This window comes from Camelus ferus, chromosome 13 (assembly GCF_009834535.1).
Source record: "Camelus ferus isolate YT-003-E chromosome 13, BCGSAC_Cfer_1.0, whole genome shotgun sequence".
NCBI lineage: Eukaryota > Metazoa > Chordata > Mammalia > Artiodactyla > Camelidae > Camelus > Camelus ferus.
In genome coordinates, this window is record NC_045708.1 from 16902927 (window position 1) to 16926806 (window position 23880).

The following is a 23880-nucleotide window of genomic DNA, read 5'->3' on the forward strand; positions in this document are numbered from 1 at the left end:
GGTGAAGTCTGTGTTTTCTGTTGTATGTGGCCCACTGAAGTGTGTGTTTGTGTGTCTGTTAGCTTGGCATCAGCTTGTGTTTTAATAGTTTCCTGAAATGCCTAGAGCCAAAAAGAGACAGAGAGAGAGACAGAGAGAGAGAGAGAGAGACAGAGAGAGACAGAGAGAGAGAGAGAGACAGAGAGAGACAGAGAGAGAGACAGAGAGAGACAGAGAGAGAGAGAGAGAGAGAGAGAGAGAGAAAGGGAAGGAAGGAAGGAAGGAAGGAAGGAAGGAGAAAGAAAGAAAGGAAGGAAGAAAGAAAGAAGGAAAGAAAGGAGGGAGGGAGGGGTGGGAGGAGGAATAGATATATTTTATATCCATATAATGGAATGAAAAACCTCTGACAGTCTTTGCAGACTGGGGCACTACTCCCACACTTACCAGTCTATATACAGTTCTGCCTTGGCCTTTACTTCCTGCTTCTGCCCAGCCTGAAGGCTGCCAGAGGTGAAGGCTTAGCATCTTCTCAAGCATCTTTGGAGCATGCATCCAGCCCTGGGTATTTGCATGGCCTTCTTGATTCCCCAGGATCCATGGAAGCTTTCAAAAGCCCTCCCTCCACATGTCTTCTTTCCCAGTCTCTTCCTGCCCAGGCTTTTTCTGTCTATTGCTCTTCTTTAGTGTGCCCCTTGCCCCAGGCTGCTGCAGCCAATATTTGTGCCTTAAATGCTTTGGCAAAAGCATCCCAGAAGCTGTCCCCCCAGCCCTGGTGTTGCTCCAAGTCAGGCAAAACAAACGCAAGCCCTTGTGCCATTCCTTCAGGGAGCCACCAGACAGGCCAGAATCCACAACCACAATTTTAATAAGTTCCATATTGCTCCCTCTGTCATCATGACTGCCACAGGCCTGGACTGTAAAGGATGGTTGGCAGGCAATTTAAAATGCCACAGTGCTCTCTTAGCGTAAAAGCAACTTCTTCTTTCCTCACCAAGCTTCCCCTGGTTGTTATAAGTCTTTAACTAGACTCCAGGGTTCTATAAAAGTTGATTCAGTGTTTGCCAGTTCATTCGTTGTTTTCTGGAGGAATGGATCCCTGGAGCTCTCTATTCTACCATTTTAAATGGCATCACTTACAACATTGTGAATATACTAAAAACCACTGAATGGTACACTTTTAAAAGGTCAAAATGCTGACTTTTATGATTTGTGAATTTTGTCTCAATAAAAAAGGTAATGACGTTAAATAAAGATATTCTGGGTTCATAGAATGGCCTTAAAAAGCATTTAGAGCCAGGCATTAAAATGGGAAGACATTAAAATACGTTTACTGAGCCAAAAATGGAATGGAGGCCAACCAAGCAGTAGAGTGATGCATACTCAGATCAGATGGATAGTCAAAGCCACCACTGGTAAATATCTGGAATAAAGTCACATCTTGAAACTGCTGGATTGTTAAGCAACCTTGGTCCACTAAGGAAGCACATCGTTTAGCTATTGCTGTGTAACAGCAAACCACCTGGAAACCTAAGGAGCTAAAAACAACAACCATTTTAGTGCTTACACAGTTCAGGGGGTCAAGAATGTGAATAAGATCCAAAAGAATTGAAGTCAGGATCTCAAAGAGGTATTAGTTCTCTGTTGACTGCAGTCATCAGGATGTGGAAACAACCTAAATGTCCATTGATAAATGAAGAAAGAAAAATGTGGTACATGCGTACAATGGAATATTACCCAACCTTAAAAAAGAAGGAAATCCTGTAATGTGCCACCACGTGGGTGAACTCTGAGGACATTATGCTATGTGAAATAAGACTGAATGTGTCCCCCTCAAAATTCATATGTTGAAGCCATAATTCCCAGTGTGATGGCATTTGGAGATGCGGTGTTTGGGAGGCAATTAGGTCATGAGGGTGGAGTCATCATAAATGGGATTAGTGCCCTTACAAGAGACCCAGGACAGAGCTCTCTTTCTCTACCATGTGAAGACACAGCAAGGAGGTGTCCATCTGCAAACCGGGAGAAGGGTTCTTACCGTGAACAGAATTAGCCAGCACCTTAATCTTGGACTTCCCAGCCTCCAGAGCTGTGAGAAATAAATGTCTGTGGAGCCACCCAGTCTATCATATTTGTTAGAGGAGCCCAAATTGACAAAGACAATAAGCCAGTCACCAAAGGACAGATACTGCATGACGCCACTTATATGAGGTATCTTAAGCAGTCAAACTCTAGAATCAGAGAGTAGAATGGTAGTTGCCAGCGGCTGGGGGAGGCGGGGATAGTGGCAGTAGGGAGTTGCTAATCAGTGGGCATAAAGTCACAGTTATGCCGGATGAATCAGTTCTACAGATCCTCTGTGTAACATTGTCCCTATATAGTTAGAATTGGATACTAAAAATTTGTTAAGAGGGAGTATCTTATGTTAAGTGTTTTTACCGCAATAAAATTTTTTTAAAAAGAAAGAATTTGGGCAGGGCTCGGCAGTGATGGCTTGCCTTTGTGTCTTTCCTCCACGTGGTATCATCTGTGGTGCCCGGCTGGGGCTGGGGAAGGGGCTGGGGCATCCAGGATGGCCTCCCTCACATCCGGAGCCTCAGCTGGGGTGGCTGAATCAGCTGGCACTTGGCCAGGGTGGCTGTGCCTCTGTCCTCTCTTGGTGTTGAGTGGGCCCACTCATATATCTGTTTGGTCCTCCACATGGCCTCCCTCTCTTTTTATGGATAGGCTGGACTTAATTACATGTGGCTGGGTTCCCCTCTGAGCAAAAGCAGAATGTATAAGGCCTGAGCTCGGAAATCGCAGAACTTCACTCCTTGCTCATTCTGTTGATCAAAGCAAGTCACGGTCCAACCCAGATTCAAGTGGTGAGGGAAAGAGCCCCTATCTCTTGAGAAGGGGTTGTAGCACGTGTATGCAGGGATGGGAGGAATTTTTGCACCCATCATTGCAGTTTACTACAAATGGTAACCCCAACTTTGGGACAGTATAATTGTGAAAGGATAGTGGTAATTGTCCTGCCTCCTCTGATACCTACCACCCCAGCTGGCGGGTGGGGCTGGGGGTCAGGCTTCGTTACTGCCAAGGCAGAGGCTGGGTGGGGAGCAGAAGTCCAGGCTCTCGTGATCTCTACTGACACTGTGGGGTGAGGAGGAGTGCCACTTCATCACTGGCCACTGGCTCCCTACTTGGCCTTCTCTGGTAGTCCCAGCAGGAGAGTGTGGGGCCTTTGTTACAGCTTCAAGAAGGTGGACGAGGTGGGCCATTTTTTTTCCCTGCAGTGTTCAGAGTACAGCAGTTATTGTCTGAAATTTTTATGTCTGGCTTGGCTGCTCATCTCCTGGTTCTGCAAGTAGACAGCAGGCTTTTCTTGGGGCTGCTTTTGGTCACACCTGTTGGTGTTTCCAGGTTGCCAGTTTCTTCAGCTCCAAGTCTGAGGTATACGAGGCAAGAAGAAAACTCAAGGAACTCCCCACCATGTGGTTCCTCAGGTCCCAAGGTCCCTAGCCTGTCTGCCTTCTTCTCTCTACCTCTCGGTCTTCTTAATGTTTGTTTTATATATAATGTCCAGGGGTTTTAGTTGTGTATAACAGGAAGCTTAGGAAATAGAATGTCTATTCCATCTTTGTTGGAAGCAGAAGTCTTTTAAAATTGAAAGTTATAGGAGAATTTTATTGTATATGAAGAGCATTGAAATGTTAAAGAATATTTAAGATTCCTTATATTCATTAAGTGCAGTTTATTAGACTTATAAGAATGATTTAGTTCCTTGTTAAGGCTTTGTTTCCAAAAAACTAGATTTGAGATCTGTTATTTTAATAATACAATTCTTTTGAAAACCAAAGTAAATGCCATAGCCTTTTTTGTCTACAAAAGCTGCCCCTCTAAGAAAGGGAGGGAAAACATGTTTACTAGGAGTTGGACTAATAAAAATAAGCATATTCCCAAACTGTGTTCCATCAAGTCTTGACTCTTTTAGGCTCTTTGGCTGCAAGTAACAGAAACTAGCAAAAAAGATTTGGGGACTGCTCCCAGAATAGAAGGAAGAGCTGGGGAAGCCAGCTTCAGGAAGGACAGGAACCAGGAAGGCTCCAGGGGTCTGACTTGTCTAAGCCTCATCTTGGGCAGGGATGAACCAGCCTTTTTCAGCCTTTGTGTTTCTTAGTCCAGAATTTTGGTCCCAGGAAGAGAGTTTCTGACCTGCCTGGCTTGGATCAAGTGTGGTTCGGGTCACAGGCCCATCCTTGTTTAGGGGAAGAGAATGAAGCTCTTTAAATGACAGTCCCAATAAGACTGTCCAATGAGAACCCCCTGGGAAGATGAGGCTCCATTAATAAGATGGCAGATAGCATCCCTGCCTGTGTTTCTCGTATAAATTCTAATTTCTGAAGGTAGTCTGCGCAAACCATGGCAAGTCCATACATTAAGAGGACTGGTAGAGCAGATTTAGGCCTTAGCAGGTCATTGTGACCAGTGGATGAAGGATGGTGCCATCTGGTAGCATCCCATTCTGGGTGGTGTTCTGTAAACCAGCAAGGCAGCCAGGTCAAGCTTGCATAGTAAAATTCCAATAGAGGGTCTGGGGTGGGGGTGGGGTGTGGCTTTGTGATGGGTGTTGCTTTTCTGGTTTTTCTAGGGAACAGCAAACAGATGGGTTCAATATGTCCTGGGGCCCCTTGGCTTAGGCCCTGCTCATGTCTGCTCCTGTGAACTTTCCTTACAGGAAAACTTGATTGGTGCCCTCTTGGCGATTTTCGGGCACCTTGTGGTCAGCATTGCACTTAACCTCCAGGTAAGTTTCCACCACCAGCACTGCCTGGGGCTGATAGCCAAGATGTCTGGTGCAGGCCTAGCTGCCTCTTCTCTGGGATGTTTCCCACTCCATCCCTGGGCTGGGACAATACCCTGTGGGTTGTTCCAGAATCTCTTTAGTTGTTACCCTTACCTCACCCCCACCCCATTACTCCTCAACTATGAAGACAGTGCTCTTCATTACTTAAAAGTCTCTGGGAGTGCCCTGCCCCACAACCCCTCGGCCCAGCTGAGCTCATAGCACCATGGGAACTGGCTCCACTAGTGTACAGGTGCAGCTGGAGAGCCAGGAAGCCAGCTGTGTGTTCGGGGTGAAGGTTGTTAAAGCCCCTGGGGGTGGCCTTCCACTAGTGGGGCTGGAAGTCAATGGATCAATGCCCCAGGCTCCCCATCATTGGGTAGGATGATTCTGAGGGGAGTTCACAGGGTTTCTCTAAGGGTCCCCAGTGGAACTGAGCCCCAGTTGCCCGAGGCACTAACTCACCCATGAATGCTCTCTCCATTGGTCCTCTTCTCTTCCCTGTCTCACTTGCCCACTCCCTGACTTGTGCTTCCTGGAATCACCTCCCAAATCAGCTACTTACTCCCAAGCCCTTGTTTCAGGGACGACTTCTGGGAAACTCAGACTAAGACTTGACACCTACCAACAGGAAAAATCCCACAGCGCTACCCAGCTCCCGGCTTCAGGGAACCGCCCTCCCTCTCTGGAGAGGACACACGACCAGACCAGGACCTGGTACCTGTGTACCTGGTACCTCTCTGCTCCCATGCACACACGTGTGTGTGTTTCTGAGGCTATGTGGTCTCTTAGCAACTTGTCTGGTTCACTCTCCTCTCTCTGCAGACCAGCACTTCTGCTTACACATCTGCGCCTCTGCAGCCCCCATCGTGATCCTCCCCAAGTGGCAGATGTGGCCCTATAAGTCAATGTGACTTTCTAGGTTTCCTTAGTCACTGCCTCAGTGTCTGTGTCCCAAGTTCACATTTCCAGAATAAAGAACATTGTCCATGCTCTGGCAGGTATCCACCCGAGGGAGGGCAGGGTCCCCTAATAACCACAGGGAAGCTGCAAGCATTTTTACAGAAAGGTGTGTATCCGAGTGGGCACTCTGAACTAGGGGACTCCTGGGCATTGCTGTTAGAGGGAGACGGTCAATCTGAGGGCCGGGCCAACGTGGGGGTCCTTACATCATGGCTCCCACCCCAAGTTGCTCATTGCCTGTGATAAGCATCAGAAATGCACATTCCCGGGCCTCACCCACACCTCCCCTCTGAGGGAGGCCCAGACACGGATATTTTCAGAGCTTCCCAGCCGGTTAGAGAACTGCTGTCATAGAATAGCCATCTAAGCACTGCTCTGCTCTTCTCTGAGTAAGGACACCAGAAAAGCCCCACAGAGCTCCCCAAACTATTTTTAAAAGCCAGGGGTGGATTTAGGATGCGTGCATCACAGCATCTTTCCCCCAGACATCTGGACGAATCACATTTTTTTCTCGGATTTCTAGAAGTACTGCCACATCCGCCTAGCAGGCTCCAAGGACCCTCGGGCCTATTTCAAGACCAAGACATGGTGGCTGGGCCTGTTCCTGATGCTGCTGGGCGAGCTCGGCGTGTTTGCCTCCTACGCTTTCGCTCCGCTCTCCCTGATCGTGCCCCTCAGCGCAGTCTCCGTCATAGGTAAGACCGGTCCCCCCCACCCCTCCCCTGGGACCCACCCACCTGTGTGGGCAGTGTCACTGCCAGGATCAAAGACACTCATTAAACAAATCAGTTTCCGCTTTGATGTTAATACCTAACACTTACAAAGGGCTTCATACACAGCGGGCCCTGCTCTGAGCTCTGTACAGATACTGGTCATCTAGTCTCCTGGCAGCCCTTTGAGGGAGATTCTGTTATTATCCCCATTTTACAGATGAAGAAACCAAGGCACAGAGCGGTAAAGTTCCTTTCCCCAGATCACACAGCTAGTGAGGAGCAGGCCTGGGCTACGAACCAGGCTGTCTGCCTCTAGATTCTAAAATTTAGAAGGTTTATCAGAATTGCTTTTTATTTCTGCTACAGAAGGAAGATAAACCTTACCCATTCATCCTAGCACTAAGCTTTCACAGAGTTCAGATATCTTATGCCTCTAAGAAATGCACATTCAGCTTATTCTCTGATCTTTTTATATCAACTGATACCATCTTTAAAATATCATTAACTTTCTCATCTGCCATTTTTCTATGATTTCTGTAATCCTGAACCAGGGTTTCAGAACATTTGAACCAACTAAAAGACAAAGGAGTTTTAATGTCCACGAGGTCACAAATAAAATACAATTTGAAAAAAAAAAAATTCTTCTCTTCCTGAATAAAAGATGTTAGTAGATTAGTGGCCAATAATAGCTTTTTGTACATAGGAGCAGGGACAGTGAACGTGCTTTGAAATCTTTCCTTCCATCTCAATGGCAAGCATTACAATGCCTAGAAGCTCGTCCCTCCTCTTACAGGAGAAAGTCATGTTTTGAGTCTTAATCCTCCTGGAATTAAGAGGGCCTCTTCTACACCAGGGATGGCATATGTGTGGTAATTATGTGCCCCTCCTGTACCCAAGGCAGACATCACTAATCAATCATAGCATTCCTTCCTAGTGAGCCCGGATGGGCCGTCCGAGTTCTCAGAGCCTCAGGCAGTCGTTACCAGTTACCAGGAGTTAGCAAAGGAGGAAAAATCAATTTGCTTTCCCTGATCCTGTTTATTAAAAGCTCCTCTTTTTCTTGACCAGGGTTAGCAGCCCATGTAATGACCGAGGTCCTCAGGCATGCTGTGTTCTTCCCCACACAGTATTGTTTCAAAATATAATTTGAGTGCCTTCGGTTGAGACAAGTAGTCTGCCATAGTCTCCACTTTTGCCTCTTGTTTTTCATCTGACCCACCTTCCACATCTGTGTTGTTGCCCAGCCCCAATAGGTATTTAGATTTGTTCCCTACCCATTACTGATCTATGCAAAGGGCTTTCAGAATCTTTATGCACAATGAGGAGTAAGTAGCTGGTGACTAAGTGCTTTAAGTATTAGTCTTCGAATTTTAATAAGGATCAAATAACCAAATTCTTAAAAGTAGGCTTTTTGTAATGATTCTTCTGTGACTTCAGATTATGGCCACTGGAAATTAAGAGGCTCTGAGAGTTTCTTAAGTTTCTTAAAATAATATTAAAAGTATGTGAATATTAAAATAATAACCACCTCTAATCAGGCACCCATTACTTATTAGTCATTGTTCCAGGTACTTTAATAGTAATGATGACAATAGCTTAGTTACTGAGCAAACGTTTACTGTGTGACAAATGACTTGCATATATTATCTCATTTATTGCGAAAGAGTCAAGGAGAGAAAAGAACCGGGGGGGGGGGGTGGGGGTGGCGGGGGGCGGATATCACAGGTAGGCCTTGTAGTGGAAGGGGCAAGAGCTCTGGCCTCCGATAGTCCTGGGTTCGAGCTTAGCCCTTCCTGGCCAGCTGCATGATCTTTAGTAGATCCTTTATCTCTCCTAAGCTTCAAGGTCCCCATTTTTCAAATGGAATCATGACAGCGCCCACCTCAAAGAGTGACTATGCCAGAAATAACTGGAGTAAGTTGCCTATCACACAGCGAACATTCAACACCCGGTGCTCCTGGCCTTGTAGGAAACCCTCAGGGAGGCTCAGAGAGGAGTTTCTGTTTCTAAGAGATGGAGTAACAAGAGCCCGAGCCCTTGGGGGCATGAGTGAGAGCTTAGGAAGTATCAAGCCCCAATGCAGATGAGCCAACCCGGAGGGTGTGGGCGAAGGGACTCCATCTGACTGATGGCAGCCTCAATTCTCTTCTCCCTCTGCTTTTTTTTTTTTTTTTTATAGCCAGTGCCATCATAGGAATCATATTCATCAAAGAAAAATGGAAACCTAAAGACTTTCTGAGTAAGTTCATGGATTTGAGCCTCTGTTCTTAATTTTATGCTTGTGCTTTTTTTTCATTATAAAACCAGCTCACCCCAGTTTAGGGATCATCTGTCTCCTGCTCCCCGATGTGTATCCGAAAATACACTGGTTTGGTGAATGAGTGGAGAGATGAAGAAAATGGGTAGATATGTGAGAAAGCAAGTATAATAAAATGTCCACTTAGAGTCTAGGCAGTCGGACTTTGGGGGCTTGCTATACAACTCTTTCAACTTTTCTGTGTGTCTGAAAGTTTTTAAGTACAAAATGTCAGGGAGAAGAAGGTCCTGAGATGTTGCAGACACGCAGCCAGGTTTGGGAACCACTGTTCTGAATCATTGGTGTGGAATAAGAGCAAGATGGGACCAGGAGGCTGAAAAAGAAAAGCATCTTACACTGAAAAAGCAGAACTACTGCTCAGTAAACGATGCCACAAAGACTAAAAGACTCAGAGTGATTTGCAGTAATCCTCCTTGGGAGAAGAGAGGGGCTGGGCTGGTTCTGAGACTAGTGTAAAGGTTTATGTCCCTCCTGGAGTCACTCTAGGTAGTCCTGGAATTCAAGACATGCCAGTCCAGGCAGTGCCCTATGTGAACTGAAAAAAGATACCCCTCTGGGCATCTGTAGTTCTATGGGCACATGCCTTGGTGAGAAAAGCATGGTCTAGATTTTAGCCCCCCTCATCCCTTCAGCTAGGTGCCCTTGTTCAGTGAGCAACCTGCACAACTGTACGTAGCTGTCCTGCTTAAAGTTCCATTAAATTCAGCACACATTCATCCAGCGCTAGACCTGTGCTAGACAATGCAGGCATGTTGATGAGTAAGACTTGTCCCTCCCTGTCTGCGGAAAACTTAAGACAATAGACTTGCACAGAACTTACCATGTTGTGTTTAGCCATGGTTCGTTCATTCATTGAGCAATTGAACAACCGGTTTTTGAGCACTTTATAAGGCCTAGAATGAAAATAAAAGATATTTAATGTGGTATCACATTTCCTGGAGATAGTAGAATGAAACAGGTATAGTTGGTTCTATCACAGAAAAATCCAGAGGCCTATGGTCACCATATGTGCATCTGAGAAATCACAGCCCTTTTCAGCTTGCCCAGGACTGGACTCACCTCCAGAGGCTTTTCACCACTCCACGGGGTTCAACTGGAATGTGACAGGGTCCTGGGAAAGAGTCAGGAGACTCTTGTCTTTCACCCAGGAACAGGCCTCCTGGGCCACCAATGGTCTCTGACAGGCCCGTGGGTATTGATAGTATTTAAATAGTTCCCTTGGGAATAGGTTAGATGGCCAATTGGGAGAGGATGAGACAATTTTAAAAGGTGCGTGGTAGGCTCTGAAGGTTTACTTTTGAGGTTTTTGTTTTATTTTTGTTCATTTTGCTCGACAAGCTTTAGAATGTTCCTTGTAAAATGCATGTTCAAACCACAGTGTAATACCAAAATGACTGAAATGAAGATGAAAAAATGGTGCAGTTTTACTCTCATACTCTACTGGTGGGGGTGTAAACTGATACAGCCTCTTTGGAAAACCAGTGGACTACTAAACTGAACAGCCACATACCTGTGACCCAGGAATCCCACTCCTAGTTCTGTACCCAACAGAATTACGTATGTATTTTCCAAATGACATGCACAAGAATGTTTCTAGCAACATTATTTATTTTAATCCAAGACTGGAGGCTACTTAAATGCCCATCAACAGTATCATATGCACACATGGACCACCCTACAGCCTTGAGAATGAAGGAACTACCTCCACACACCACAATCCTGATGAACCTCACAAATATAGTCTTGTGTGACCACAGACATAAGAAGACATACTGTATGAATCCATTTGTGTAAAGTACAAACCCAGGCAAACTCAGTGCTGGCAGAAGTCAAAGTGTTACCCCGGGGGGTGTCTGGTGATTGGAAGGGGACACGAGTGGGGATTTGGGGGTCCTGCTAATGTTCCATTTCTCAGCCTGGGTGCTGGTTACATGGTGAGTTCACCGTGTGAGAATTCATCAAGCACTTTTTTGTATGCATGCTACACTACATTAAAATTTTTTTAAATATTAAATGTGATTTTTAAAACATTTTTTCAAGTAAAGAAAACCCCCCAAAATACAAACCATAGCAGGTCATCATGTGCTGCCCCGGAAGCACGCGCTGTCCTGGGGCCTGCGCCTGCAGTGAGCCCTGTGACAGCCTCCCCCTCCCTGCAGGGCGCTACGTCTTATCCTTTGTTGGCTGCGGTCTGGCCATCGTGGGCACCTACTTGCTGGTGACATTCGCACCCAACAGTCATGAGAAGATGACAGGCGAGAACATCACCAAGCACCTTGTGAGCTGGCCTTTTCTCCTGTACATGGTAAGACAAGCATCTGGTCCTTCCACCTGAGATGGCGGGAGTGGGGAGTGAGCCCCGAAAACCGGAAACCTGAATTCCCAGCAAGAGGGGGCTCACGGGAGTCGTGCTGCTGTGTTTCACAGCACTGAGCACCGTGCTTGTGGAGAGCGTGTAGTTCCTGGGGAAGTGCTTCTTTTCACTTGCGTCCTGAGTAATGTCTAAAGCTGCATGTGTAGTGTGATAGCTATTTTTTAGAGGTATTTGTAGGTTTGTACATTATCCCTAAAGGACTGAATAGAAAGACAGAAATTCCATCAGTGGTTGTCTCTGGGAGATGGAGTTATGATTGTTTTTATTTCATATTCGTCTTCACATAGCATCCATAATTCGTATAGTAAGCATTTAAAACTTTTATGGTAAGAAAAAAAAAAGTTAAAGATTTAACAGTTATAGGATGTTATTTTCTTCTTTTTGTCCAGTATCACACAGCTGATGGAAGCATGAGAGATACTGGAAACTTTGTCTCCCAAACCCCCAGCCAGAGCTCAGTCCTCTGTCCCAGTTACACCCCAGTTAGGTCTACAAATAGGCTAATGAAGGCAAACATCTAAGGTATTTGATGAACTACTGGTATATTCCTGCTCCATGCCCGGCACCACGCTGAACACTTTAATGTATTGCCTGTCAATGAAAATAATCAGTAATGGGAATAGAGAAGAATTTTATTTGAGCCACCCTAAGAACTATAGCCGGGGAGACAGCCTCTCAGATAGCTCTGAGGAACTGCTCCAGAGAAGCACGGTTTTCAGCACAGTTTTCTATCCTGTCAGAACAAAGAACATCAAGTAAGTCAGGAATACAGTCCTTCAAGGTTTAAAAAAAAAATCAGCACATACACAGCGAGTCAGTATGGCCTTGGTACCTGGGAAGGGAGTCTGATCATCAAAGGAGGACCAGCACTGGCATCCCGGAAAGGAAGGCATTTAATCTTTATTTTTAACATGGACATTCTTTACCTCTGGTCAGTATGCCCTATTCTTTAATAATTAAAGCACATATACCATATATGTTTGATAGGACTCAAACAGGCTGTTTGAGTTAGCATAAAATTGGAGTTAAATCATTGATAAGCCAGAATGACTTCCCTGTACCTTAATATGTGAAAGTTTATTTCATCACATTTCAGACTCTCTCAACAGTCCTATAATGTAGGCATTTTTCTCCCCATTTTATGGATGAGAAAACTGGATCTCGGGGTTGGTGAACTTGCTCAGAGTCCTGTGAGAGCAGAAATGGACTTGACACCTGCCTGCCTGGCCTCACGGGCCACCTTCCTTCCACGCCTGCTGACAAAGGTGTTCTCTGTTTTCCCTTGACTCAAGCAGCCTGGGGCTGCTTCAGGAACCCCAGAATGTCCTTTTTCCTCAGATTGCCCACAGGGTGGAGGATGGGTCTCCCCAAGTTTGGGGCCTGGTTATCTCCTTACCCCCAGCCAGCCCCAGCATTTACCTGGTGGCCATAGAGAGGTGTCTGCCGGGCAGACCCATCTCTTCAGGAAAAGTTTGACCTCAAAACACAGACTTTTCTTCCAGGGAGTCCAGGACTCGAGTCTGTTACGTACCATGTAGCTTTAGCCCAGTCACTTAGCCAGATGCTCTGCCTCCTTCTCTGTAAATTGGTGGGGGTCACTGGACCAGAGACAGGTGACAGGTGGGAGACAGGTGGGAACAACCCAGCACCTGGCCGATGCTCAGTGGCCAATTCAGTTTGTCTTCCTCCATTGTAACTGTGAGGTAGTGCTGCTAGCTAGAGAGATGTGGCCAAATCAAGTTCAATAAATATTTTCTGAGTGTCTGCTATGTGCCAGACACTGTGGATTTAAAAAATAAATGAAGGTGGAGGATATAGCTCAAGTGGTAGAGCACATGCTTAGCATGCACGAGGTTCTGGGTTCAATCCCTAGGACCTCCTCTAAAAAAAAAAAACCTAACTACCACCCCACCAAAATAAAATAATTAATACTATAATAAATAAATAAAATGTTAAAAAATAAATAAATAAATGAGACTGCTCACAGAGCTTGTGGTCTGTCAGGAGGCAACAACCATACCCAGCCATCCCGCCATAGGATGCCACGTGCGTTTCCTGCGTGCATTTAAGCGTCATGAAGAATGGCTGGAAAACTGGGCTCCCCTCTGCCCCGAACGCATACATGAAGGCTGGGAATGTTGATGGGTAACTAACTGTACATCTGCTTGATGGAGCATTCTGCAACCATTAAAGATAATTATGACAACTTCATAAAACATGAAAATTGTTTACAGCAACGAAAACCAGCCCAGCACAAAATTGTGCTTTGACTATGATGACAAGTAGGTAAAATATGTATTCACTGTGACAAAGACAGGAAGAAACAGGAAAATGAAAACAGCTGTGTTTTATGGTGTCTAATTATGAGGAATTAAAAACATTTGTTTTTCTTCTCAAAATGCCCACGAATGTTTCTGCATTGGTTTTTAATGATAGATAAACTTTGGTAGGAGGTTGGGGTGGGCAGGCGGAGCTGAGCCATTGTCCAATGTTTCTGCTTAGGTTTTGCTGGGTGCTGGGAACGGGCTTCGCCTCTTGGGAAAGTGTGGCCAAATGTCTGGACCTTTAAGGAACAGAAAGGACAGACTGTGGATGCAAGGCCAGGGGACTTCCAGACTTCAGAGTTCACAAACTTATCATTGTCTCGCAGTTAAGATTCTTCTGACTGAGCACCTGCTAAACACCAGACACTGGGCCTCCAGCCTTTAGGCAGTGTAGCCTAGTGGGAAAGCCCACGGGCCCTGGAGCCAGACTGTCCAGGTTCAAATCCTGGGTCTGCCATTTAGTTGGGATTGCACTAGTACCTAGTTCGTAGAATTACTGTGCTGACTTCATGAGCTGGGTAAAGATAAAATGCTTAGAATAGAACCTGGCATATTTATGAGTTCATTAAAAGTATAAGCTGTGATTATGGCCCTGCAAGAACTATTATCCCTATTTCACAGAGGAGGTAACTGAGGTTTAGAGAAGTTAGATGACTTGCCCAAGGCCACACAACTAGTTCAGAAGGAGATCCAAGTTCAGAACTGGGCCTCCCTCATCCTACATGTCCCCTTCTTTCAACTCTAGCAAGCCGCACACATCGGAGGCTTGGTTAGGGGGCAGGTGGCATGCATACTTTTAAACAAAGAGCTCTTCTCCTCGACGAACAAGTGTCTCCCTCTTTGACCAACTCCCAGTCTTAATGGGGTTACCCATGGAACAGTGAAGTGGGAAGAAACCAACTCAGCCTGATGAATGTGGACCGTCCAGGACAGGGTGGACGTGAGGCCAGAACCTGGCCTGCAGAGCCCTCCCATGAGGTGAACTCCTGCTCAGTGTTGTCCAGGGATTAGAGAGAGTTCCTCAGCATTCCTTCCATTTCCCCAGGGTATCCATCAGTGGTTTGGGAAATGCCGGGGGTTTCAATTCCCTTTCAGCTCTGAGGGCCTGTGACTGTGAAATCAGCAGCCTGAACTCCAGCCCCACTCACTCGGGTCTCCCAGTCTTGCCTGGGCCCCCTGACCTCCCCCCTTGCTGCTGTCCATAGCTCGTGGAGATCATCCTGTTTTGCTTGCTGCTGTACTTCTACAAGGAGAGGAACGCCAACAACATCGTTGTGATTCTCCTCTTGGTGGCATTACTTGGTAAGTGAGGGTCTGGGTGATTGAGTTTTGTCGCCGCCAAGTAGCACCAAAAGGAAATATGGGCTTTGTTTACCGAGCCGTGGCCTCTGGACCCAGGAGCTGCTGGAGGCCGGCTCAGGCTGGTCCGTCTGCATCAGCAGCTGCAGGGGCTGGGTCCCTGCTGAGTGGACGCAGCTCTTGGCGGTTCCCTGGTGCCGCTGGCTATGTTCAGTGTCCTCGCTCAATTCCTAGTCTCCTAAGTGCCGGGAAGTGGGCTGCAAACTGGCTAGAGCAGTGAACCAGACAGGGTGCCGCCCACTCTTAAGGGAGGAAATGACAGTAAATGAGTTGACAAATACATCGAAAGTGTAAGTTTGGGCAGTGACAATTTCAATGAAGAAGAAGAAAGCAGGGTAAGGGAGGCGGGGATAGGGTTATTTCAGAGACGTCAGAGGTGGAGCAAGTCCCAATAACTGAGTCTCTAAGGGTTCATGTAAAACCTATCAGAGGTTAGGAATTAATTCTAGATTCAAAGGCAAAAATTGATTTTAGGGGGAGCATGGGGGTGGTAATTATGTTTATGTATGTATTTATTTAAATGTAGGTACTGGGGATTGAAGCCAGGACCTCATACATGCTAAGTACACACTTTATCACTGAGCTCCACCGCCCCCAAGAATTGATTTTGATTTTACTCTTTCTCTCTCTTTTTTTTTTTCCTTTTAGAGGCATGGGTGATTTGGGGGAAGTGGCTCCTAAATCAGATTGGGGCAAGACTCTAACCCCACATAGGTGTGATTTACTAAACAGAGCTGTGAGAAGTACCTGTTCTGGGGAGGGAGGGGAGGAGGTGCAGCCCTGCTGCTGCCTCTTAGTGCCTCTCCCTGTTGAAGCCTTGCTGTCCTCTACAAATGGGCAGTGAGAACACCCAGATCTCAGCGGGGAGAGGAGATGCCCCGAGATGAGCACAGGTGCCCAGTGTGTGTCACTTCCCTGTGCCCCTCCCACAGCAGGCCCCCACTCCAGCCACAGGCCATAAACCACACAGATGCGCGGCATCATAGGACAGGGTTCCATTATTTTTTTTTTTAAATAGCTTCACTGAGATATAATTTATATACCGTAAAGTTCACCTGTTTAAAGTATACAATTCAGTGATTTTTTAGTATATTCCCAGAGGATGCAACCATCATCACAATCAAATGTTAGGACATTTTTGTCACTGTGCCCCTTAGCAGTCACTCCCCGTTTTCCATCCTCCCAGGCCCTGGCCAACCACTAATCTACTTTCTGTCTCTGTGGATTTGCCTTTCTGGACACAGTATACACACAGAATCATACATTACGTGGCCATTTGCCACTGAGCATAACGTTTCAGAGGTTCACTCATGTCGTAGCATGAATCAGTAGTCCGTTCCTTGATGATTTCATTTTCACAGTGGGTCGGAAGATCACGGTCCCAGAACGTCCTCTCCCGGTGAGCAGCAAGGCCAGAAGGTTCTGAGGCACGTCGGCCGACCCCCTCCCGTCCCCTCCTCACTGACAAGGACAACTTGATGAAAGTGCCTGTCTTAACTGGCTGCCGATGTTTGAAAACTAGTCTAAGCGGTGGAGGGGCCCCGAGCCGCTGTGTATGATGGGCTGTTGGCAGGAGAAGGCAAAACAAGCAGAAGCTGAAAAGAACAGGAAGGCAGAGCAAGGGGCTTCATTTGTGCCGTACCTGGGAGTTTCTTGTAGCTCCTGCTTTGGCAGGGGGTCCAAGAGTCAGAAGTCGTGTCTGCCCCACTGGGTAGAGCAGTGGTCTCCATGGTGATGTGAGCAAGTTGGTCCACTGGATGTACAGGAAGAACAGATACTAGAACTGAGATTTATTTCTATCTCTACCTTTTAAATATATTTCCTGCACGTGTTTTGTAACATACATACCCCGTAAGCACAGTATTACGTGGCTGTAATCATAAAATAAGTAAACATGTATTTGAAGAGTATGCACATATGCACAGGGGTATGCCTTCTAAAACGTGGAGATCTCTGGTCTAAAGAAGTGTTTTTAAAAATACAAGTGAGTAAGCATTTTAAAAGACCCCCAAGAGCAAAAAACCCTCCTGAGCTCTTTCCACAGCACACGTTTTTCCTGTGATTGCTGTGAAAATGATACTCAAAAGAAGCTCACTGTTACGTTCAAAGATTGTTTTGCATCTTGCTGTTACTAGGGAAAAGGGGTGGAAAGGAATAAATTTGGGAGTTTGAGATTTACAGATGTTAGCCACTATATAGAAAAATAGATTTTAAAAAAGTTTCTGCTGTATAGCACAGGGAACTATGTTCAGTATCTTGTAGTAACCTTTAATGAAAAAAATATGAAAAGGAATATATGTATGTGTATGCATGACTGGGACATTGTGCTGTACACCAGAAATTGACACATTGTAACTGATGGTACTTCAGTTAAAAAAAAAATTCCCAAAAAGATTTGTTTTGACTTCCCGCACATTGTGTTCCAGGCACGGTGCTGCCACTCTGGGGTTCAGAGACCTGAACTCACTGCCCTTTCTTGGTAGAGTTTCGAAGGGACGTTTGGGAATATCTGTTGGGTTCTTGCCTTCCTCTCTCACGGGAGATGCACAAAGATCCACTGCAAAGGGAGGGCATCATCTCACTGAGTCAATTATTGGCTTGGCTCCACCAGCATTCCCTCCGTCTTTTTTACCGCATCCAGTCCTTGGGGTCAGACGCTGACTTTCAGGGTCTGACTTCCTCCGTGTCTCCAAGGCTCCCACACATTCCTGTTCAACCCTCTGCAGGCTCGATGACTGTGGTGACGGTAAAGGCCGTGGCTGGGATGCTCATCTTGTCCATACAGGGGAACCTGCAGCTTGACTACCCCATCTTCTACGTGATGTTCGTGTGCATGGTGGCGACCGCTGTCTATCAAGCCGCGTGAGTTACAAGTCCTTCTCCTGCTGGGCCTCTCCATGGGGATCTCTTCCATCTTCTGGGCCTGGTTATATTTGTTTTTGAAGCCACAGGGAAGGCAGAATGTTCAAAGGCCAGGGTGTGGCACCCACTGTGGAGAGAGGGGCTGCTAATATGCTGAGTTATCACCTGGAGGGGCCCCTGTGGCTTGTAAAGTGGTGTATTTTTCACTCTGCCTCAAAGTGTGAGAACCATGAATGGAGCGACCTCACTTCTCATCTGCTCTACGGCAGGCGTCCATTTCAGGGACCTCAGGGAAGCTGTGCTGTCTCCAGGAGGCCCCTGTTCGTCTGCCAGGTGGCAGACAGAAAGTTGTTGTTTCTTGTCCTCAAGAAACCTTTCCAAGTGGAAGAGCAAGGTGACCATTTCTCCCTCAGAAGCAGCAGTTCTGAGGGTGGGCCTGGACCTTGTTCACGCCTGAGCTCCGGTGCCTAGGAGAAGGCACATGAGTCCTGCGTGGGGCCAGGAGTGGGGACGGTGCAGGTTTCAGTGTGGTGGGTGGGGCTGGTCAACCCCGGGCAGCTCAGGCCCTGGACTCCAGCACCAAGGCTCACTGTCCACCAGCAGCACCTCCGGGGATCGTGGGGGTCACTGCCCGGTGCCCATTGTAAGCACTGCTCTCACTGCCTTCACGTGAACTTGAATTCATTTGATTCCCGCAATTGTGATGTTATCCTCATTTTGCATATAAGGAACTGCAGCAAAGTGAAGTTAAGGGGCCAGGAAGTGGCAGAGCTGAGACTGGAACCCAGGCATCTGGCTCCCTGCCCATCCCGCACCCCTCACCCCTCTGCCCTACGCCTCCTCCTCCTCTTCTCTAAGACACAGATTCCTCATCCAGAAATAAGAGGAGAATCACAGAGACTCAGTACGGCCCCCAGGATAACATCCAATAAACAGCAGCTCCTTTCGTGACAATCACTCCTGTCACTTTGTCAGTTGTCTCTATGCTTAGTCCTGCTGCAGCGATTTCGGTGCCAGGCTCTGTGCTGTGCCCTCCAGGGGTTCCAGAGGGGATCGGTGCCCTGCCCACCTCGGAAGTGTCTCACTCATGCAGTCAGCATGCATGTACCGAGGGCCTGCTGTGTGCCGGCCGTGATGGGCCTTCCGCACGCAGAGATGAACTGCAGTCACTTAACTATTTTTTTAAACACAGTAAAACCATTCAGTTTCATTAATTAACATATGTTAAGTTCACACATAGTCTAAATGAAGCCTATCGAACGACACTGTAGGATCCTTAATCAAAATACAGATTACCAGCATTCAGAAACATTCTTGTTCCTCTGATATAATCATCCGAGAATTGTGTTTATATGGTTCACAGAGCGGAGGAGCTCACAACCCTCGTCGGGGGACAGCCCAGGAAACAGGCAATTACAGTTGGGTGGGAAGTGTGTTGTGGAGTAAGCAGCTATGCGATAATAACCAAAATGCTGTGAAGAGAATGGACAAAGAATATATCCCCAAAAGATGGAGGGTTACCCTGGATGGAGATTGTAGTGAGAACGTGATTGTTGAATTAAGAAGAAAATTTATTTAAAAAAATTACAACATAAGGCAGAATGTGACCAGTACTGTAAGAGTTCCTTGGAGTGTTTAAGAGACCAAGAATGGCTTTTCGGTGGGTTGGGGACACAGGGGACACAGAGGTGAGGAAAAGGGCATTTCGAACGATAGGAACCACGGGGACAGGGGTGTGAGACGGGGAAGGCATGGCCTGCGCAGGGGACGGGGCTGGGCCTCGGGCTGAGTGTCCAGAGGAAAATGGCAGCAAAGCGTGGACCCCAGCCTGGGGGAGACCCAAGGCTGGCATCTTTGTAACCCAAGGAGTGTCCTTTGTGCGTCATCTTTGTATTTCAAACCAAGCCCGCTGTCATCGGCTTTCACCTCCGCCTTTCTGACATCCCCACCACCCACTGACCCGAGTGCTCCTGTGTTGAAGGTTTTTAGGTCAAGCCTCCCAGATGTACGACTCCTCTTTGATTGCCAGTGTGGGCTACATCCTGTCCACGACCGTCGCCATCACAGCAGGTAAGCCTGGCTGGTGGCTAGATTTCTGTCTTCTACCTTGACAGCAGGTATACTACCCTAGTGTGGAGGGAGGGGACGCTGCCTCTGTCTGAAGGCCAACTCCGCTGACTTGTTCTACCACCACAGTTGTAGATGGTTTCGTGGGAAAAGTGCAGAATTTAGAGGCAGGGAGTCCTGGGTTTGCACCCCTGCACTGACACAGAGCTGTGTGACTGTGGGAAAATCACTTCACCTCTCTGAGCCTCAGATCCACATTCATAAAATGGGAGTGCTAACATTTACCTCCTAGAATTGAAATATGTACAATCCAAATGTCGCCAACTTTGTACTGCCTGTGTGAGGTTTCGTTTACAATGTGTACCATCATCTGCTAGCTCCACAGCGTCCACTGGCCAAGTGACCACACATTTCTGCTATGTAATTTTTAGAGATGAATGTATACATAACAGGGGCTCAGTAAGCGATCATCATCATTATTACATTCCCCTTTTCTTCTACTTCACCCTTGTATTTTTTCTTTTTCTTAGGTGGCTTCACAGGCTGTAAGCATATCAGTGTTTGTTTGTTTTTAGTTGGCAATGGTGGCTAAAGTTTTAGAGTAGAAAGACCAGTAAGAACCAGTGTGCCTCCCTTTGAGGAAGGCCTGGCCATAAAGCTGCATGCTTTGCCCCTCACTTTAGACAAGTGGTGCCCAAATCCTGCTCACGGAGGGAGGAATCGAGAGGGCACCGACCCTGCCAGGGCCAGCGCTGTGAGTGGTACCAGGGTTGGGGTGGAGCATTGCCCCAGAGCAGCCAGAAAGCTAACCTAATGCAGAGATGTAAGTTGTGGTCAACAACTTTGGTCCAGGCAGGGTTGAAAGGAATAGCAAACACCGTGATTGAGCCAGAAGTTGGGTGGGGAATCCGGAGCTCCGGAATACTGCAGGAGGTGCATGGAGGCAGAATGAGTCCAGACGGATGCTGGCCGCCGGGTGAGGGTGCAGGCCCGTGCACTCTCGTGCTGCAGGGCTTGATGTCTGCTGGCCGTGTGAGGTTAGAGAGTTTCGATGGCTTAAGCACAAAGCCTTGGTTTTCCATCTTAAGAAGGATGGGGGAAAGGAGAGTGTAAAAACTGGTAAGTAAGGTCAGTAGATAAGATCATAGTGTCATTTTATTGGGAAATGCTGGGTGAAGAGTACATGGAAACTCCATGCTATTTTTGTGAGTCTAATATCTCAAAATAAAAAGTTAAGGGGGAAAAAAAGATGGCAGTAAGAGGGGCTTAGGAGGGGGAGAAAGAAAAAACAATGTTTCCCCAAATGGCTTTTACTCCATTCTTGTAATATCTTACTAGGTGCAGTCATAGTATTTTTTGATCACTTTGGTTTCCTGCAGGGAAGAGAGCTTGGCCAAATCCTAGACAGACTGGCGAGTGTAGTTGATCTGAAAACAGCTCACCTGTGTTTTCTATCGTTTGCTGCTGCAGGCGCGATCTTTTACTTGGATTTCATCGGGGAGGACGTGCTGCACGTCTGCATGTTTGCACTGGGGTGAGTCCCAGCCCACTCCCGGGCCCCAGGTCGCGGCGCGTAAATTCCAGGCGGGTTGCCCGTCTCCCCACTCCGGCTTCAGCCTCCCAGGCAATCCTTTAGAGCCAGAGGCGCAGTCGGCATTGGGAGCTCTGTCCCCAGAGGCGAGCGTGTTACTCCCCAAAGGGCCTTTTCTCCTTTTCCTTTCTTCTTTTGGGCTTTAACCGCCTTATCACTTTGAAAACATCGTATTTTGACACATGAAGACTCACAATCTCACCTCAGATCAAAGAAACGCATATTGAAGCTACACTAAATGTCATCATTTTGCAAAAGCCAATAGGATGGGTGACGTCCCATGTTGGCAAAAGGGTGAGGAGACCGGCTGTCTGCCAGTGTGAGAAGTTCTCTAATGTGGGAGGACAATGTGGCAATACCAGTAAAATTTTTAAATGAGGATCCATTTCTAATCATTTATCTTGGAAAAGTAATGGAAATGGGACATAAAGATCCATATATGAGGGTGTTTATTAATTTTAAAATCAATTGTGTAAGCAAATAATTGGAAGCAACCTCAGTGCCCATCAGTAAAATATGGGTTAAATACATTATATTATGTCCATGTAATTACTGCCACTTTGAAAAATTGAGGCCAGTCTGTAGGTCCTGACATAGAACAATGTCTAAGATGCATTAAAGTTACATTTTTTTAATGTACAGTGTACCCTATGATCCAGCAAATCCACTTCTAGATATAGACCCAAAAGAAATGAGTACATATATTGACAAAGTGATTTGTACATGAATACTTACAGTAGCTTTATTCATAATATGCCCGAGTTAGATACAACCTAAATGTCCTCAATAGGAGAGTAGGAAACAAATTACAGTGTGTTCAGACAGTGGGTTCAACACAACAGTTAAAGATACTGAGGAGGAAGGGCATAGCTCAAGTGGCAGAGCGCATGCTTAGCACGCACGAGGTCCTGGGTTCAATCCCCAGTACCTCCATTAAAAGTAAATAAATAAGTAAACCTACTTACCTTCCTCCCTAACAATCAATCAATCAATCAATTAGTCGGACTCTCAGGTCTGTTCCAAGAAAAAAGAAAAATATTTTTTAAAAAAAAACCAACAACTAGTACACACAATGAAGTAGATGAATCTTGAAAACATTTATTGGGTGAAAGAAACCAGACATAAAAGAGTACACACTGTAAGACTGAACTTACAAGCAGTTCAAGAACAGGCAAATCCAATCTGTGGAAGTCGGAACACTGGTTTCCTCTGGGGAAGGGTTAGCATCAATTGGGAGGGGGCACAAGGAAACTTTCTGGGGTGGAGGGGATGGAAATGTCTTCCCTCTTGGCCTGGGTGGTGATCACACGAGTGTGTACACAAGTGAAATTCATTGAGCTCCATGTCTAGGGACTGCGCATTTTCTTGCATGTAAATTATACCCCAATGTTGAGAAAGTGCGCTTGTTTATCCAAGCTCTAGGGAAAAGAAAAAAACAAAACAGACTCTGGAAGAATACACATCTATTGGGGGTGGCGGAAGGGACTAGGGGAGTACAGGGGCTTTCCAATTTTTGCTTTCTCTGCTCCTGTATTGATTGAATTTAGGCCATAAAAAACTTTTTAAATTAAAAACATTTTTTTTTGAAAGGTAAGGTTGAGATACAGGGTAAGTGGGGAAGAAGAACAGTGAGGGTTTTGCCCAAGAGAGCCTAATTTGTCCTGACTGAGGCTCGTGTGGGCCGCATTGGCTGACATTCATCTGGTGTCTGCTCCCTGCTGATCTCAGGGCCGCCCAGCAGCAAGCCTCCTCTACAGCCTGCAACCCTCTTTTCCCTTTTTTCCCCATTACCCAGGTTTGAAAGTATCCCTCCCAACCTCACTCTGGCCTTCCCTCTCTTCCTCCCTTGCTTGTGCCCCTCAGGTGCCTCATCGCATTCTTGGGCGTCTTCTTAATCACACGTAACAGGAAGCGGGCCATTCCCTTCGAGCCCTATATCTCCATGGATGCCATGCCAGGTAACGTCAAACCCCACGTCTCCAACTGGCCAGCCCATCCCTATAGAATGACTGCTGCTTCCTGCTTCAGGAGGCAAGCAGCCTCTGGGTTTGGTACAGGGATGGCATGCTGTGCCGTTATGGTGTGACTGTCTCTCTCTCTCTAATTTTTTTTGGTTTTTTGTTTAATCTCAGTTTGGAGAAGAGGAGGCAATGGCTGAGGCACCTCAGTTGGTTTTGAGCACATCTTGCCAGTTCTCATGTCTGTTTGGGGATCTTTTAAAGACAGTCCGAAATCACACTGCATATAATTATGATCTGCAGCACCAGGCTTCCTGCCTGCAAAGGGAAAAAAACCCATTCATCTAAGCGGAATGGAAAGATCAGAGAGAGGAAGGAAGGCAGGATGAGTGAAGTTCAAATACTGTAACCTCACCCCTTAGATTCCACAAGGGAGTGGATTGTTCTGGAAATAATTCCCCAGGGAGCTAAGGGTTCACCCTGAGAAGCACAGGTTCAAATGGCAGGAACATAAATGTGCCAATCAGCCGAGGACTGCACCAGAG

The 23880-nt window shown here is 46.6% G+C and overlaps 1 protein-coding gene across 3 annotated transcripts in view; it reads left to right on the top strand.

The window, feature by feature from the left end:
* NIPAL3 (NIPA like domain containing 3) overlaps positions 1-23880 on the top strand; it is a 45712-nt gene that overhangs the window by 16440 nt on the left and 5392 nt on the right. For all 3 annotated transcript variants that reach the window (XM_014563323.2, XM_006189517.3, XM_014563324.2), the window contains exons 3-11: positions 4700-4768; positions 6294-6465; positions 8663-8722; positions 10960-11105; positions 14704-14800; positions 17584-17719; positions 19701-19789; positions 21257-21320; positions 23241-23335. In XM_014563323.2, the coding sequence (XP_014418809.1) occupies positions 4700-4768; positions 6294-6465; positions 8663-8722; positions 10960-11105; positions 14704-14800; positions 17584-17719; positions 19701-19789; positions 21257-21320; positions 23241-23335 (928 nt within the window). The remainder of the gene's footprint in view (positions 1-4699; positions 4769-6293; positions 6466-8662; positions 8723-10959; positions 11106-14703; positions 14801-17583; positions 17720-19700; positions 19790-21256; positions 21321-23240; positions 23336-23880) is intronic.